The 17,990-nt window shown below is 46.8% G+C and overlaps 2 protein-coding genes across 2 annotated transcripts in view; one reads left to right on the forward strand and one right to left on the reverse strand.

Annotated features, from left to right (window-relative positions):
- LOC147746869 (endogenous retrovirus group PABLB member 1 Env polyprotein-like) overlaps positions 1-16,740 on the reverse strand; it is a 68,740-nt gene extending 52,000 nt beyond the window's left edge. The window contains exon 1 of the mRNA XM_086961118.1: positions 16,533-16,740. Within this exon, the coding sequence (XP_086817244.1) occupies positions 16,533-16,740 (208 nt within the window). The remainder of the gene's footprint in view (positions 1-16,532) is intronic.
- LOC147746868 (HORMA domain-containing protein 1-like) overlaps positions 1-17,990 on the forward strand; it is a 1,271,881-nt gene that overhangs the window by 372,922 nt on the left and 880,969 nt on the right. The gene's annotated exons all lie outside the window — the stretch shown is intronic.

A 17,990-nucleotide genomic window follows, 5' to 3' on the forward strand; every position in this document is an offset into this window, starting at 1 on the left:
TGTCCCACGAAGATAGAAGCTGTCGGCGTCGCTGGACCCAGGATTGGGCAACAAAGCCTTGGCAAATTCAAGCCCACGCGGTGGACCTAAAATGGCGTCTGGAGTGGACCAGGAGGGTCCGGGGTGCCTCTCTTCAAGAAGGAAGCAAGGGCCAGTCTGGAGCAACCAGACCAGCAGCAGTGATGTCGTCGGGCGTCGTTCAGAAGGCCACAAGCAGGCCGGCTAGTAGCCAAACAACGCGGTGCACAGCAAACAGCAGAAGGGCCCCACGCAGATCGTGGAGATGCAGGGAGGCTGATCTTGGGTGCTGGAGCTGCGCAGGGTCGGGGCTTCTCGGACCCCAAAGCACTCACCCGTGGAGGACACGGTGGGCTTGCAGTAAAGATGTCGTGCAGTCTTGGCGATCGTCGGTCCCTCGAGGTCTCGTCGCACTCACGGTTCTCAGCTTTGCTGTAGAGGTGAGTAGAGGTCAGAGGTGCCAGGGAAGCCGGGTCTCGTCGAGCTGGGTCGTCGGATTCGTGATGAAGGACTTGCAGCAGACCGCAGTGTTCTTTAGGATGGTGCCTGCGGATGCAGGGTGACTACTCCTTAGCCACAAGGGAGAATCTTGATGAAGAAATCGTGAAGTCCTTTCGCAGAAAGTCGTGTCTTGATTCCAAAGATGATCTAATTTGAACAGGGGGCCCGCTCCCATCTTTATACTAAAAAAGGGGGCTGACCCGGTGACTAGGTCCTGCCTATGGGTGGGACTAGGAGGGGGGTGGTTACACCCCTCTGCCATGCCGGACTTTCCCCAGGCCAGGGGCTGGTGTGCCCCTGGAACTGGTTCTGACCGGCCTATGCGTAGTGAGCACCGGGGTGCCACTCAGCAGTCACCTTCCTGAAAAGCCCTGCCTACCCAGGATACACAAAACCATGTCTGGGACGGTGCTAGCACCGCCCCGGACAGGAAACCCTTTGTCCAGGCCTCCCTTGCTGGAAGGACTCCCAGCAGCAGGAGGTCAGACTCGTGTCTGTGGTGGCAGCATCCATTTTGTGGAGCTGAGGCTTCAGTTAACTTTAACCGGGGTTCACAGTTACATACATGTCGTGTCCCTCTAGAAGGGTGGAATGCTAACCCCGTCGCCAGAATTGGCGAGGGGTTAGTATTCCAATTCGTATGACACCTTACTCGACATGTTTTGATAAAGCAATACCAAAGTTAGCATTTAACCGCGAGGATTATAATGCACTTAAGAGTATATGGTATGCGATATCATGGAACAGCTATTAGGACTTGGTTCCGCAAGCTGCAGACGGGCTCAGCTCATGCCAGAGCACCATCTCACACGATTCCAAGCACTCTGCCTTCAGGATTGTTAAGGCCTGCCATAGGAGTGGCTGATAGGAATCTGTGTGTCCATTTTAGGGTTAGGTATAGGTATACTACACCTACAGCAAAGAGTGATTACACGACTTTGCCCCAGCTGTCATGCAGCCAGTTGTGTCAAATTTAGGAGGCCAGCCAGGGGTGGCATAAGACATGCTGCAGCCCCTGGCAGCCCTGGGTACACCTATGCCCTGAGTTACAGGGTCTGATAAGGTGGCCCAGTACCAATTGGTAAATGCACCTAGGGTACATGTCGTAATTTAGAAAGAGAACAGCCAGGCTGTGGGTCTGATTGGCAGGCCCACAGCCAGAGAAAGTCGTAAACCAGTGAAACAAAAGCAACAAATCTGGGTGATCATAGGATTGCAGACCCTACTCTCCTACAGAAGCCACCGCACTTGACAACGTCTTGTTGAAAGTTGTGGAATTTACTACTCATTGTTGGCCTGAACCTAGGGGTTTGAGCGGGGATATACGTAGCTTCGCCCAAGTTGCAGAGGAGCTTTTGGTTGAGAACGGCATAGTTCGGAGAGGTGAGAAATTTGTTCCTCCTTTTAAACTGAGGGAATCCATTATTAATAAGGCTCATCAGGGTCATTTAGGAGTAACTAAAACATCTATGCGGATTAAACAGCATTATTGATGGCCGTCAATGGATATTCAGGTCAAGAATTTGACTGATTCTTGCCCTGAGTGTTTGTTGTCTGACAAGCATTGGCGTACTTCAAAAGTGCCTTTACACCCCACTGAGTTTCCTGACTCTCCCTCGGAGAAAGTTGGGGTAGATTTCTCGGGTCCGTATTCCATTTTACAACCGGAAAATAAGTATGTAATCCTGTTAGTCGATTATTTTTCGAAATGGATGTTTTTCGATTTTGTAAAATCACCAGACTCTGATTCTACCATAGCTTTTCTTAGGAAAATTTTTGATTTAGAAGGGTCCCCTAAGTCTATCATCACGGATAATGGGACACATTTCGTGTCAGACAAAATGTGTAAATTTTTGAAGGAATTGGATATCAAGCAACTGAAGGTGGCGTTATATTCCCCATCTTCGAATGGTCTTGTGGAGAGGGGCAATAAGGTAATTGAAGAAGGTATCCAAACTGCGGTGTCTTGTGGTTACAAGGTAGGGGAGTTTGTTAAACAAAAGGTCTGGAACTATAATACGTCTCCTCACTGTATTACTGGAGTATCCCCTTTTTCTCTTTTGAGAGGGAGAGAGAGTCGTTCTGTGCTGTTTCCTTCATGGTTACACCAGGGGACGGTAAGGAAAGCTACTGATTTGCATTCAGTTAGGAAGACAGTGGAAGAGAAACAAAGGCATATGAAGTTACTTTTTGATGGTAGTCTGGACGGTAAACTTGTGGATGTTCTGGTTGGTGACGGGGTCTTGATCAAGAATCCTGGAAGAGTAGTTAAAGGTCGTTCGAAATTCTTTGCACCTGTACAAGTTGTGAAAGTTAGCGAGGGATCTGCTTTCCTGGGTAAAAAGGGTTGGTGGTATAAGCCCCAATCAGTTAAAGTGTCAGACCATCAAGCTGAAATTATCAAAGGTAAAATGCGTAGGGAATCTGGATTGGAGTTTTTGGCTAAATGTCTCTAATATGCAAAATGATCCTCTTGTTTCTAACAGAAACTGTGATCAGCTTCCTGTCAGGGATTTAGTAAGTACACATAATTCCGTCTTTGACCAACGTCCACAGAATTCTGTCATTAACCAAACATTTTCTTCTTTTGGCAGGCGTATCAGAACACCAGAAAGGTATAATGAATTTGTTAGATTCTGAATGTTTCTTGATTTTATTTATTGTTCGCTGTTGTAAGGGGGAAGGTGGTGTAACGTATGATTTATGTGGCATACACCGCGTGAGGCTTCACGCGGCGTATGGCCTTCCTGTTTTACGGGGATCGGCTCCTGAGAATCACGAGCCGCAGCCCGTGGGTAAACATGTTATTCTTTGAATGTATTGTGTCCCGTGTATGGACGCCTGATCTTCGGTTGGCCATTGTAACCGCTGGCTTGCCGCTGATCGGACGCTCCGTACATGGGTGGAGTTTCTTACCTTGGATTAAACTTTCTACTTTAACTCATCGAAGTCTCCTGTTATTTCCATCACACTCCTTTTCTTTGACAACAAAATAGAGAACATAGGAACATAGCACATGGAAGAAAGAAAAAGCGTACCGATCATTGCGAGCTGACACACCCACTGGCCAGACAGAAGAAATGAACAGCAAAAAGCATAGAAACTACAGAGAAGATATGAATGAAAATAGATCAGATACATTCCCACTCTGTAAACACAAGACAAAGCAAAAAGCAAAAGAACACCCAGATTAAAGGAGTGACAGAGAAGCAGAAGAACATAAATAGGAACTGAGACAGAAAAGCAAAAGGACATAAATGGGAACTATTCTGCCCTTTGTTCCCAACGAAAACATAAACGTGGAACAGACAGGTAGCAACACTGGAACACAAGAAAAATAAGAGCTTTCATTCTCCTCTACAGAAAATAATGTGAAAGAGAATAAAGAACAACCCAACAATCACTCCAGACACACCCACAGCTAAGGAGAGTATGACAAGGTGAAACATTGAGTATATTATGGAAATACCAAACAGAAGCAGAGAAAAGAACAAATAATGATCTTTCATACCACCCTGTTCAACAGCATTAATAAACAAGTTGAATAAATATTGAGATTTGGAAAAGAACCTCATAAACAACCTGTAGAAATTATTAATGAATAACATTAAAACATTGAAAGGCTGCAATAGAAATTACATCCTCAAAAACATTGAGATGGAGAATCCTCCATGTCGACAACCTCTAAAGGTCAAACATTGAAATATTGAAAGGCAGCAATAGAAATTGAAAACCTTAAAAGTCACACATTGAAAACATTAGAAAATACCTTAAACGTGACTATTTGAAAAACGTGAGTACGTCGAAAAGTACCACAATGTAATCCCAAGAAGGAACACAACTGGACTGGATGCAGATTTGATGCACATTTGAAAAAAACACATGTTTGTATGCACAAACACAGATAAAAGTGAAATTGAAAAGATGCACACATCTCTGAAAGTAAACCTTGCAATCCTTGTAACCAAACAGCTTACATTGACATAGAATAACGTTGCACCAATTGAAAATATAAACATTTGAAAATGTGCAACCTCGAAAATAATTTTTTAAAACACTAGGTGGCAGCATAGCATTGAAAACTTAAAACTATGACTGCAAGAATGTACAATTTTTAAAAAAACAACGCTCCATTCAGAGAAAAGAAAATCACTTGGGGAATACACTAGAAATAGTTAATGCAGTAGGGCCCAAACTCTCAATTTGCCCTTATAACCCCGGAGCTTGATCTTTGCCCCCGAGCAATGTATCTCAATTGTACAAAAGAATAGACATACACCAGAAATTGCAGATCCACAGTACCTTCTCGTCGGATGTCCCCTAAAAAATAAACAGTTGATCCACACTTCCAAAATTACCATTGTACTGGTTTGCAACATGTCAATAATGTCGGAAAACAAACTCCGGTGGTGACAGGATGCACTGGCTGTTGAAGACACAAAAGAGACGTCAGAGAGAAGATGGAGGCACGTGCAGTGGCGCAAAGCCAGATGGCTCACGGCACTTCCCCACAACAACAACATCGGAGGATCCAGGAGGGAAGGCAGCACGTCATAGGAGCTCCGTGAAGGAAAGAAGGTGAGTGCGCACAGCAAAAGGCACGCGCTGCATGACACGCGCTGCATTTTAAATGTCGAAAAGGCAGTTGAAATGTCACTGGATTAAGAGGCATGATATCTCATCAAAAACAATCTTTCAACCTCCACTCAACATTCTATGATAAATCACAGTGCAGAGGCATTCCAAAGGCATTCCACTAGAAAGCATGTGGTGGATAAAGGCAAACATAGAAATATGCCAAAGTAGAATATAACACTCACCTGTCGGAAGCTGGAGAAGAAATGGCTCCACAACCGAACACCAACTCATCAGGACCGCCTTCAAGGACCGCTTAGACAACAACGCACACAACACCAAAGAGCTCTTCAGCATCGTGAAAGAACTCTCCAACCCCAGCTTCAACACCAACGACATCCCACCCTCACAAGACCTGTGCGACTCCCTGGCCACCTTCTTTCACCGCAAGATCGCCGGCATCCACGACAGCCTCAACTCCGACACCCCCACACCCCCCACCCCTGCGATCACCACCTGCACAAGACGCCTGGTCCCACGTCAGCGACGAAGACACCATCAAAACCATGAACTCCATCCACTCCGGATCCCTACCCGACCCCTGCCCTCACCACGTCTTCAACAAAGCCAGCACAACCATCGCACCCCACCTCCGGAAAACAGTGAACAGTTCCTTCGAGACAGCAACATTCCCGGAAAGCTGGAAGTACGCAGAGATCAACGCCCTTCTGAAGAAGCCCAAGGCAGGCCCCAAGTACCTCAAGAACGTCCGGTCCATCTCCCTGCTTCCGTTCCCGGCAAAAGTGACAGAGAAGATTGTGAACAAACAGCTAACCCGCTACCTCGAAGACAATAATATCCTGGACCCTTCCCAACCCGGTTTTCGCACCAACCACAGCACAGAGACCGCCCTCATCGCCGCCACTGACGATATCAGGATCCTGATGGACAAAGGACAAACAGCCGCCCTCATCCTCCTGGACCTATCAGCAGCCTTTGACACAGTCTGCCACCGAACCCTATCAGCAAGCCTCAATGACGCCGGAATCCAAGAGAAGGCCCTGGCCTGGACCACATTCTTCCTCTCTGGTAGAACCCAGAGCGTCCTCCTCCCACCCTTCCGCTCAAAAACCACCGAGATCATCGGCGGCGTCTCACAGGGATCCTCCCTCAGCCCGACGCTGTTCAATATCTACATGGCACTGCTCGCCCACGTCGCACGACAACATAACCTCAACATCATCTCCTATGCCGACGACAACCACCTGATCATATTCCTCACCGAAGACCCCCACACCACCAAAGCCAACCTCCACAGAGGAATGAAGGCCGTAGCCGACTGGATGAAGGACAGCAGACTGAAGCTGAATTCATTCTCGGACCCACCCTATCATCCTGGAACAACTCTTGGTGGCCCTCATCGCTAGGCACAGACCGTGCACGCAACCTGGGGGTCATCCTCGACTCCACCCTCTCCATGACCAGGCAAGTCAACGCCGTCTCCGCGTCCTGCTTCAACACCCTCTGAATGCAAGATCTTCAGAAGGATCCCCTTGACACGAGAAAAACCGTCACCCAGGCCCTCATCACCAGCATAATCGACTACAGGAACGCCCTCTACTCAGGAACAACAACCAAGCTCCTGAGACGACTACAACGAATCCAAAACGCCTCGGCACGACTGATCCTCGACGCCCCCGACGCAGCCACATCACACCCCACCTGAGAGGCCTGCACTGGCTCCCCATCAACAAGAGGATCACCTTCAGGCTCCTCATCCACACACACAAAGCACTACACAACACCGGACCTACATACCTCAACAACCGACTCAGCTTCCACACCCCCACCCGAAGCCTCCGCTCAGGCAACCTCGCCCTCACCACAGTTCCTCGTATCCGGAAAGCCACCGCCGGCGGCAGATCCTTCTCCTACCTCGCCGCCAAGACCTGGAACGCTCTCCCTACCAGCCTACGACAGACTCAGGACATGCTGGCCTTCAGAAGACTTCTCAAGACCTGGCTCTTAGATCAGTAGCAGCCCCCTCTCCCCCCAGCACCTTTGAGACCCTCACGGGTATGTAGCGCGCTTTAGAAATGCAGTGATTGATTGATTGATTGATTGATTAAGCTAGGTGAAAGGTCATGCCTCTAAGACTGGGCGCCGGTCGTAAATTTGCATCGGACAGCAGAAAAATATGTTATTGTTTAAAGGGATTTTATTTATATCTATATGCAAATCTGTACGGCCTTTTTGGCCACATCCATCCATCACTTCCAGCTTGACGTAGCTGTGGTGGGCAAGTTCCCCTTTTCTCAAGCACAGCCTCAGGATGTGGTCTATTGTATGTTGAAAGAACAGTGGGGATGTTGACCTTTAACGTGTGTGAACTTGGCGCACGGGTAGGGTGGGGGCTTAGTCCGGAGCAGGAGGCCTCACAGAGAAAGTGGGGCTCTTAGTCAGTAGCCAGAGTCCTCGCATAGAGTGGAGCAGAATAAAATCTTGATCAGACATGCCCTCAGCTTGTTAAACAGAAAAATAGCAGTACTCTGGCCAATCTAACCAGGCCTATAATTTGAACAGAAGGGCCTACACAGGGGTTTATGGTGGCTGAGTGATAAGAATGTCCCAGGGTATTATATGGTAAAATTGGTCCCTCTCTCATTTCCCTACTCTTGTTCATTTTTGAACACCATTCGTACAGCATATTTAGCTTGCGGTGGGGGGAGTGGCCAGGGTGAGTCATGAAGAAGGTGCTCATCAGGGCTTTTGTTCAGCTCCTAAGTCTCCATGTGGTCCTCCTGATTGGTCACACATTGTCTCATATGGATGTACCAAGTCTCTCCCCAAGGAAAGGAGGGGGCTACTATGCACCTGAGCCTGGTAGTGGCTATGAAGAGAAACCTGTAATGTGCGAGAGTCAGGGATGATGAGCTCGACTATGTTCAACATTGCTAATTCTCCCCCCTCCCCTTGTCCCTTGCATATTCCTGTGTATACTCCAGAGTCTGCATAGTTCATCCCAACTACCTTAGTACTGTACTGTTTTAAGAGATTCAGTGCTATCTGTTCCCCGAAACACAACAGCAACAACACACAAAAGATAGGCATTATACATTTTAGTGCTGTAGACAGCCATGAAGGCATCCAGTACAAGCTGAACCAGCAAGGTAAAATGTCTGCTTCAGCACCTCCCTCCTCATGCATCTGTCTCCCCAGATTGTCCAAGTCATCAATGGCCTTTGTAAGTGTTCCATTGTCCACATCATTGGCCAGTATGAAAGTGCAGCAGGACGACCTCCCCACTTTGGCGCATACACCACCATTCATTGCAGTTAGCTGGTCCAGAACATAGCAGTGTTCTAGAACCATGAGTCGCAAAGGTCGTGTTGAATCCATCACGGGTGTTGTTGAAGAGCTGCATCAGCTCGTATCTTGTCACCTGGAGCCAGTGGGCATTGGCTTTGGTCTGGAACAGGGGGATAACGCCCCCGAAGAAAAGGCGGAATTCTTGTGGAATCTCGTGAAAAGGGCCATCTGAGAAATACTTATTGACTTCCCTTTTTCGGTGGTGGAGAAGGGTGACATCACCTGTCATCGGGTGGGTATGGATGTGGGAAATGTTCGCTGCTGGAACAACCAGATGCAGTTCATGCATCGTCACAATCGTCCAAAGTCTGTTCCAGTGGGGAGGCAGCTGCATGTAGATATGTTCTCCGCAGGCCCAATAGATGTCCATGAGGCTGGAGGTGCCGTACTGAAGGTCCGAATTAAAAAGTGTGTTGCTGCAATTAGTGTTCCTACCCACAGGAACTGTTCGAATACCTATGAAGCAAAAGAGAGGAGACTTTAGCTTGTATGCTCTTTTTGGTTTGTATGTTGTAATCTCATTGAAAGTGTATCTTCTAGTTTCCTGTGCCCATATCTCAGCACACTCGCTCCCAATATCTTCATTGATATGTTTGTGCTCTTGTCCTACAATTGGGCTACCTAAGGAGGCTGCCTTACATATTAAGTCATGTGGGCCATTCCACTTGCTGTTGAAATCAATATTGGCCTTTAGGCGCAGAATTGGTCTCCACTGACTAGGGCATGTGTCATCGGTATGGTCGGCTCAGAGATGTGCGGGTGAGTGGCATTTGGAAGGGGGCATTGGGAAGGTGAAGTATCCTAGTCTCTAAACCCCTTAGGTGCTCATGACGGAGTGGTTCCTTCATGAGCGCCGGTTGGGCTGTGCTTATGACTGAACCGTTTCGTCATGGCCCGCCCGCTCAATAGAACGTTCAGCACTGCGCGAAAATTTGCGCGACGCTGAAGGTGTTAAAGTGATATTCCCAAACCTGCATTATGTTGGCAGGCACTTTCATATCACGGTAAACCTCCATTCCTCTTTCAAACTCCAATGGATCAGTGACGTCTGTAAATGTAATATACTTGTCATCCCACTCTGTGGCGTTTAAAAATCCATCATCTATTTCGGCTGACTGGAGCTGTACCTGACCATGTATGCGCAAAGAAACAGGTGTAGGAGTCATTTGGTGGTGGGCGGTGGGACTTCTTTGGGAAAGATCATTTTATCTGCGTCTACAGCGTGAGGAATGTGAGAACATACAAAGCAGGACTCATTTGTGACCTTTCTTCAAACCTCCCTCATGTCCCTGTACCACATGTTGTCTAATAGTGCGTTGTGAACCCCATTATCCTCTGCTTTCTTACTAGGGCGCTGGGTGTGGAAATCAGGCATAGAGAACTGGTCAAAAGTGTAAACAACTGTGTTTTGGAGATTACTGGCCCAGTCTGATATTCGCGCAGCCTGTTCTTTCTTACATTACGCGATGTACATCTGACTGGCACTTTCTCGTGACCAATTTTATATCTGACACTTCGTTTATTTTGGCAGGAACGTGTAGGGGTATCTGACATAGGGGTATTCAGGGTGAGATCAAGTACCATGTCCCATTCTGTAGAGTCGGCATGGGGTGTGGAAGGTGTCAAGGAGGGCGGTGCATGGTTGTCATAGCTACTGCTGGTACTTATCCCAGTATGCTTGTCACCAGGAAATGTCCACGACCTGTGGTGGTGGTAGGTCTAATATTGCTAGTAGCACCTCTCTCTATGAACGCACTGCAAACCAGTGGAATACAGCTATTGAGACAATAAACATAAACAAGAAAATATTGGCGACTGTACATATCTTTTTCTCAGTGACATCTTGGTATGAGGGGTGGGTCTTTTACTACGTCTAAGTCCATAGACCACCATACGATCTCCATGCTCATGCTCTTGGATAGTCAGTGGAAATATGATGCCCTCCTCTCGGTCAATATTCAGATCTTGGATGGTGCCGGGTGGATCCTCACACGGCTCCTCTGTATCTATTCTTATTTGGCTACTCAGACAGCTGTGGGTGAAGAGTCCACGATTTGAAAGTGTTCGTTGAATTTGGAGTCTCTCCACTTCTGGATTGCTTCCTTTACACAGATATGTGTCCCAAGGCAGATAGAAGGAAGTTCATCAGAAATAGGACCCTTGTCCTTTGTCCTTGATATCTGAATGGAAAGGAACTTTGAAGAACGCATTAGGGCATATAAATATTCAAACAGTTCAACTTTTAAAATCTCAGAAGACCTTTCAGTGTCTACTTTAGGTCTGGTGGAGGGGACAACCACATTCATTGATCGGTCAGTGACAAGCTGGTCGGGTGTGAGGTGATGATCTGAACTGGGAGTGTTTCTGAGTGTAAACAGAGCAATGGGAAGGCAATAGAGCCATTTATTTTTAATTGTTGCACTTATCCTACTTATTTCGGCTTTGAGCAGGCCGCTGAGGCGCACACAAATGCCATTGCTTTGTGGGCGATAGGCTGAAGGCAATTTATGGAAATGGTCAACAAGGACTGGCTGTCAGGGTGCAATGGGACACTGAAGAGGACATTCTTCAGGCCTATGATTGTAAAATACTGTATATTTTGAGGAATATTTGTTTGACAGCCATCATTCTGGTCGGTGGTGTATCAGGAATGGAGAAAATCATTGTGCCGTTCTCATTGAAATATATTGTCATATTTAATTTGGCTGTGAGATCACGTCCCAAGAGATTTACTGGGGACTGTGTTGAGTAAAGTAGACGCTGCTGAATACAATTACCTCCTATATCTATTGGTACTGGTTCGGTGAAAGGGACCCTTTTTATTGCCTCAGAGAAATCCAGTGTGTTTGTGCTCTGATTGGAGATGGGCAGTGCTCCCTCCCTAAAACAGGAGAATGTAGCACCTGTGTCAATCAACAAACTATACATGTTGTTGTTAATCGTGACATGCACAACTGGGTCCTCTCTAATATTTGTGAGACACGACAACACTGGACACACAAGGGTTTGTCTGTGGGCTCTCCTAACTTGACTGCTGTTGTTGCCCATTGGTGTATGTCAGTTGTTGTGCATAGTCATTGATGGGCTGTGTCTGCATGGGTTGTGCTGCTACCAGCGTGTTACCTCCTAGTACATTCAGGGCACTTTGTGAACAATTAGTGACAGCAGTCATTTGACTCACTGGTGTGGCTACCATAACTGCATCATAAGCCTCTTTTCTTTAGTTTTTGCTGTACTAATTTAGCAGCTGCAGTTTCAATTGCTAGTTGCCTCTTCTCCTGCTCCTGCTCCTTTTTGCAAACATGAATGATGTGGTGATGTATTTCTGGCTATGGTTTGCATTCCATTGCTACTATTCCATCCAATTTATCCTGCACTGCGGTGGGCAGTCTCTTCTTACTGTGTGGCAAAAGAACCTACAGTTCTCTTCCAGGGGATACTCATCAATAGTCATAAGCACTTAATAGTCCCGCCCTCGTGCGGGATCCCAGCAATAGCCAACAATATGCATATATCTACATATATATATATATATACATACATACATATAAATATACTTAACTACCCATATATATATATACTAGCAGCCCGTCCCGACGTTGTCCGGGTATGAATTGCTGCCGGCCAGTAGTATATTGTTTTGTAGGATTTCGTTTTGATAGCATTTCTTATCTGTGACAGGCCTGTGAAACGCTCCGATTCACAGTGCACTGCTAATGCACTTAAGAGTGCGCATTCAGTAGTGTGTGAACTCGAGTTTCCCTACTTTATTTTTCCTTGCAATATTATAAAGCGCGAACTCGACAACATGGCATGAGCACAATTTACATTACAGAAGAACACATTAATTTGTGGTAGGCACGGGGAGACAAAGCGATTTGCCTGGAATCACAGGATGTTGAGCTGATGTCCAGATTCGAACGTAGCTCCCCAGCTCTAAAGTTCGCAATTCTAGAACTTGTGGCGGGAGGTGTGTCTAAAAGAGTATGTCGGTGCTGGCCATCAATGAGAGAGACCTGTGCATTTTTCAAATTGGTGGTGAAAAAATATGAGTATGTTGCTGGAGATGTGGGCCGCCGTGCCACCAATGTACTTACCGGGGAAGGGTAAACACCCATTATTCCGCAACTTTCTTTCCGCATACCATCACTCCGCATACTTTCCTTACAAAAGTACCATGACTCCGCAATGCCATTATAACGCATGGCATTGCATTTTATATGCTTTTACCACGCATACCTTTACAACGAAATTCGTTGTAAATGCATGAATGGTAAAAGCGTTTTTTTTAATGTTTGGATAAGGTAAGTATGGGTATAGGGGTATATGTTTTGGGGTACTGAGGTATATGTTTTGGGGTGTTTGGGTATTTTAAGGGTTCAGATATAGTTTTGGGTTATGGGGTACAGGGGTAGTTTTAGGGTTTAGGGATAGGTATAGGTTTTGGGGTACAGGGGTATTTTTAGGGTTTAGGGCTAGGTTTGGGTTTTGAGGTATAGGGGTATTTTAGGAATATGGGGTAGGTTTGGGTTTTGGGGTACAGGGGTATTTTAAGGGTTCAGGGCTAGGTTTGGGTTTTGGGGTACAGGGGTATTTTTAGGGTTCAGGGCTAGGTTTGGGTTTTGGGGTACAAGGGTATTTTAGGGTTCAGGAGTAGGTTTGGGTGTTGGGGTACAGGGGTATTTTAAGGGTTCAGGGCTAGTTTTGGGGTACAGGGGTATTTTTAGGGTTCAGGGCTAGGTTTGGGTTTTGGGGTACAGGGGTAGGTTTGGGATTTGGGGTACAGGGTTATTTTTATGGTTCAGGGCTAGGATTGGGTTTTGGAGTACAGGGGTATTTTTAGGGTTCGGGGTAGATTTGGGTTTTGAGGTACAGGGGTATTTTAAGGGTTCAGGGCTAGGTTTGGGTTTTGGGGTAAAGGGGTATTTTAGGGTTCAGGGGTAGGTTTGGGTTTTGGGGTACAGGGGTATTTTTAGGGTTCAGGGCTAGGTTTGGGTTTTGGGGTACAGGGGTATTTTTAGGGTTCGGGTACGTTTGGGTTTTGAGGTACAGGGGTATTTATAGGGTTCAGGGCTAGGTTTGGGTTTTCAGGTACAGCGGTATTTTTAGGGTTTAGGGATAGGTTTGGGTTTTGGGGTACAGGGTATATTTATAGGGTTAAGATGGGTTAGTGTTTGAGTGTTGGGGTATTTTAAGGAGTAAGGGTGGGTTATGATTATGGGGTGCAGGGGTATTTAAAGGGAGCAGGGTGGACACCCGGAGCTGGAATGTACAGAACCTGAGAAGAAAAAACAATGAAACATTTGGCACAACGCTGGCTTTTTTTCCCCTTAATCCCGCGCCCCGCACACGCCATGAGACATGGCATGAAGGGCGGAACGTAAAAACAACAGTTGATGGACAGAATGCAGAACAATGTCATAAAGTCCCCCCAGTACAGAGATCTGGGCCTAAATCCATCGTTTTTTTTGCACTCCACACCACCCCAGTTTAGACATGGCCATATGCAAATCAGCCTTGACCCTGTGCCTCATGGGAACAGTCCAGCCCGAACTGCGAAGCCATATCTTTCCTGGACCGGAATCAAGCATCTTAGGACTGGTTTCTGGCTCTCAACCATGTCTGAGCATACCCATCCCTCACGGGGTGACAAATGCAAAAACAACAGTTGATGGACAGAATGCAGAACAATGTCATACATTCACGCCAGTACAGAGATCTGGGCCTAAATCCATCTTTTTTTGCACTCCACACCACCCCAGTTCAGACATGGCCATATGCAAATCAGCCTTGACCCTGTGCCAGATTGGAACACTCCAGCCCGAACTGCCAAGCCATGGATTTCCTGGACCGGAATTACGCATCTTCGGACTGGTTTCTGGCTATCACCCATCTTTAGCAAGGATAGCTTGACTCCAGTGGTGTGGAGAGCATGGTACTCATGTCTGAGCATACCCATCCCACTCGGGGTGACAAATGCAAAACAAGCATTTACAATGCAGTGGTTTTGCCTTTGGAAAAGTTAGAGCTATTGGCATTGTAAATGGCAAATTTTGTATTTATGTGTTGGTTTTAAAAACAGATAAATAAATGGCATTGTCATTTACATTGCCATTAGCTTAATCTCTCTCAAATGTGAAACCTATTGTACCCTACGGATGAGCTCAGCAGACAGCAGTTACTACCACACACACACACACACCCAGAGCCACACACACACATCCAGAGCCACACACACACACACACACCCAGAGCCACACACACACACACACACCCAAAGCCACACACACACACACAGAGCCACACACTCACACCCAGAGCCACACACACACACCCAGAGCCACACACACACACACACACACAGCCACACACACACACACCCAAAGCCACACACCCACCCAGAGCCGTGCTTTCAAGGGGACTCCCTGCTGAGCACATAACATCGTGCCCAAGATATGGATATTATGACATGTCGAATTCATTCACAGTCTTGACTCATCAGATAAGCCAACGGGATGCGAATGGCACTGAACACATCAATGCCGAGTGTTACAACCTGCAGCCAGGCTTCCTTTTGTAACAGACCTCTCTGTGCTTTCCCGATTCAGGACGACCTGTTGGTTCCAAGTTTGTGTTCCCACAGCACAGTGCAGAATTATGGAGTATAAAGGCTACCTTTTAAAAGACATAAAGGACACAACCACTCAAGGACACCTTTCCACTTCAGGACCTTGAACAAAAGGTGCCCTCTACTCCTGGAGAGGAGGGGGTTCTCGTCTCCCCACCTGTCAGGATGTACATCTGAAAGCTTATTTGCCATTGGTCACTTGGGTATGACATACCAGAGTTTTGAATAAACATTACTGAAAACGCTAAGCTGCCTTTACCCACAATGCAGCGGTCACGCATATTTGCTGCTATTGAATTCAGAGCTCAAGAGCGATGTGGGTCATACCACCTCCCACAACTGGGCTTTCTGACACTGCTGGGTAGTTGGATTCAAGATCCAGCCCTGAATACCAGGCGCTGGGCCTGTGGTGCTGTGTGACGAGTGGCTCAGCCGCTCAGCATTGCTCACAGACTATGGCCCAGCCTTGGAAGGAAAGTTAAGGTTCACAGTTGGTTGGTTTAAGGGTAACTGCTAGTCTCCTTTTATATACAACTGCGGAGGGCACTTGCAGTGTACCGGCACTTGCAGCTCAGCAGTATCCCCTCCCCACACACGCACACCTTCCCTTTCTTTTTCATTCCTCAGTCTCTATCTTTTCATTCTCTTGCTTTATCGCTCCCTTTCTCTCTCACTCTGTCACTCACTACTACTCAACACAGAATCCTTCAAGCTCAGCTAACTCTTTTCTTACAATTTGTCAAAATTCAGAGTAGCTTTTGTGCTTTTGCATGGTATACACCAAGCGTCTCCGGCTCTGTGAGATATACATGACTGACCCTATTTCGTACTTGTACTGGAGATGCCTTTCCTCTATGCACGTTCAACAGTTAACTCGCGTATGCTCCGTCCAGGTATTTAAAAGGGCATGCCTGTCCACCCATTCAACCAAAATGAAAGAATAATCGTGGCACCCGCACTGTAGCGTCTGAGGAATTCCCGAAGCGCATCTGCGCACCCACCACCCAGACTGGCGGAGACTCTTGTGGAGATAGTCTTTGTGTGCTGGCTCGGGGATACACAAAGTACACACTGTCCCATGTCTGCGTGCATGTACGAAGTTGTCAACAAACACATGATCAGGTCTGCATCGTGCGCGCGGCGCTACGGCTCACTGGATGATATGTTTATGCCTGGGGGCCACGAAAATACGTTTAATCTACGCTCTGTTCCAGAAGGTGACAGAATATGTTGCCAGCACTGCTGTTAATTTCGCAGCAGTGTATTTTGATTTTGCTTCATGCACTAATGGGTTTCTCTAAACCCCGTTTCGTCAGCCTTATTTACCAACAAAAAGCAAACTTGTCTGAGCTGTCTCGTCTACGCCTTCTAAAAGAGCGCCGTTTACCAAAGCAGCAAGCCGCCCCTCACAATCACCAACCCGATTCTACCCTTCTCTCACCGCTCTGGATCCGCAGCCCCCCTAGGCTGGCCTCGCCGTCACTCAGCTCCAAGCTCCGGGGAGGAAAGCCCAGCAGGATGCGCTGGCGCTCGGTACGGACTCCGGTTGGGGCTCGGACCCTTTCTTGCAGTTCTTTCACCGAAGAGGCGGTGCTCAGGCCCTGCAGCTGTGCCGTGCCCTGACGGGACTCACACCAAAGCCTCAGCATTCTCTGAGTTGGGGAACGGAAACACAGAGCCAGCGGCCTAGAGCCACGGCAACAAGATGGCAACTTGCCGGTCAGCTGCTAGGATACCTCGCGAGAAATCATGAAAACGTGTACTCAGCGACGCCATGGTAATGTGATAGCGTCACCAGAATGATCCATTGGTGTGTCGACAAAATAAAAGTAGGACTAAACTGTACGATGTTTTGTTTGCACACTGGCAACGGCCACAGAGGTCTGCCAACCCCAGCAACAAGCATTAAGCACGGGCACACGGACAGCGGGAGGAAGGGGGGGGCAGGAACGGGCAAACGGACACATAATATATGAACAAAAGCTAGAATAATATCGATCACCTTTACATGGTACGAGAATAAAGTATTTACTTACTCCCTCTACTCCAGTTTAGTTTCGCGTTTAATCATCCTGCCGCACCAAAAATAGGAAACCACGATTGCGTTGATCAGTACTGAATCAGTTCCACAACACAATACATATCTTCATAGTAGATAGTTTACACATCTATACTAAAACAATAAAATAAGTCTCTCATTCAGAAAGGATTGCACTGCCAACATAAATCCTGTACTAGCGTGTTTAATTCTGCATTAAATTTAGTAGAATGCACTCATAAAGAGGTATCTCTGTATATGCACGCAGTGAAGCAAAAAATGCCTAACACTCCTACAGCATTAGAATCTTGCACCATTATGCCAAAGCTAAACATCCATGGCTCCCAATTCCCTCCATGACACCTATGTATATTCTGCTCTTTGCTCACATATTCTAGAAACTAATACAATGTACATTGATTACCATGCAGTGTACAGCACCCGTTACATACATGCGTTAACCTATGTTCCAGCACTCAACATGAGCCTATACACAAATGAAGAAAGAACAAACACATTTCTGATAAAAACACTTATAAGAACAAGTGCCTTCCGAAAATAAAGACTAGCGCCTATGCTAGCTATGCACAGAAGCAGAATTAAGAAGCCAAGCTATATAACGAGAAATGACATCACACACCAACTCAAGTGTCCATCCAGAATGTAAACGCATTGAAACTTAAAAAATCTTGGGACTTCTTGCTTCTTTGAATTGGTTACAACAGACCGCTTTCTCAACTCGTAGGGGTAGCAAAACACTACATAGGTTATGAAGTACACTGCAATGCTTGCAGCAGAGTGGACAGCCAAAGAAAACAAGGAAAGGCACGGACAGCTGGAGGGAGTGCAGGAAAGGCACGG

The sequence above is a fragment of the Lissotriton vulgaris genome, chromosome 1_1 (assembly GCF_964263255.1).
Source record: "Lissotriton vulgaris chromosome 1_1, aLisVul1.2, whole genome shotgun sequence".
NCBI classification, from domain to species: Eukaryota; Metazoa; Chordata; class Amphibia; order Caudata; family Salamandridae; genus Lissotriton; species Lissotriton vulgaris.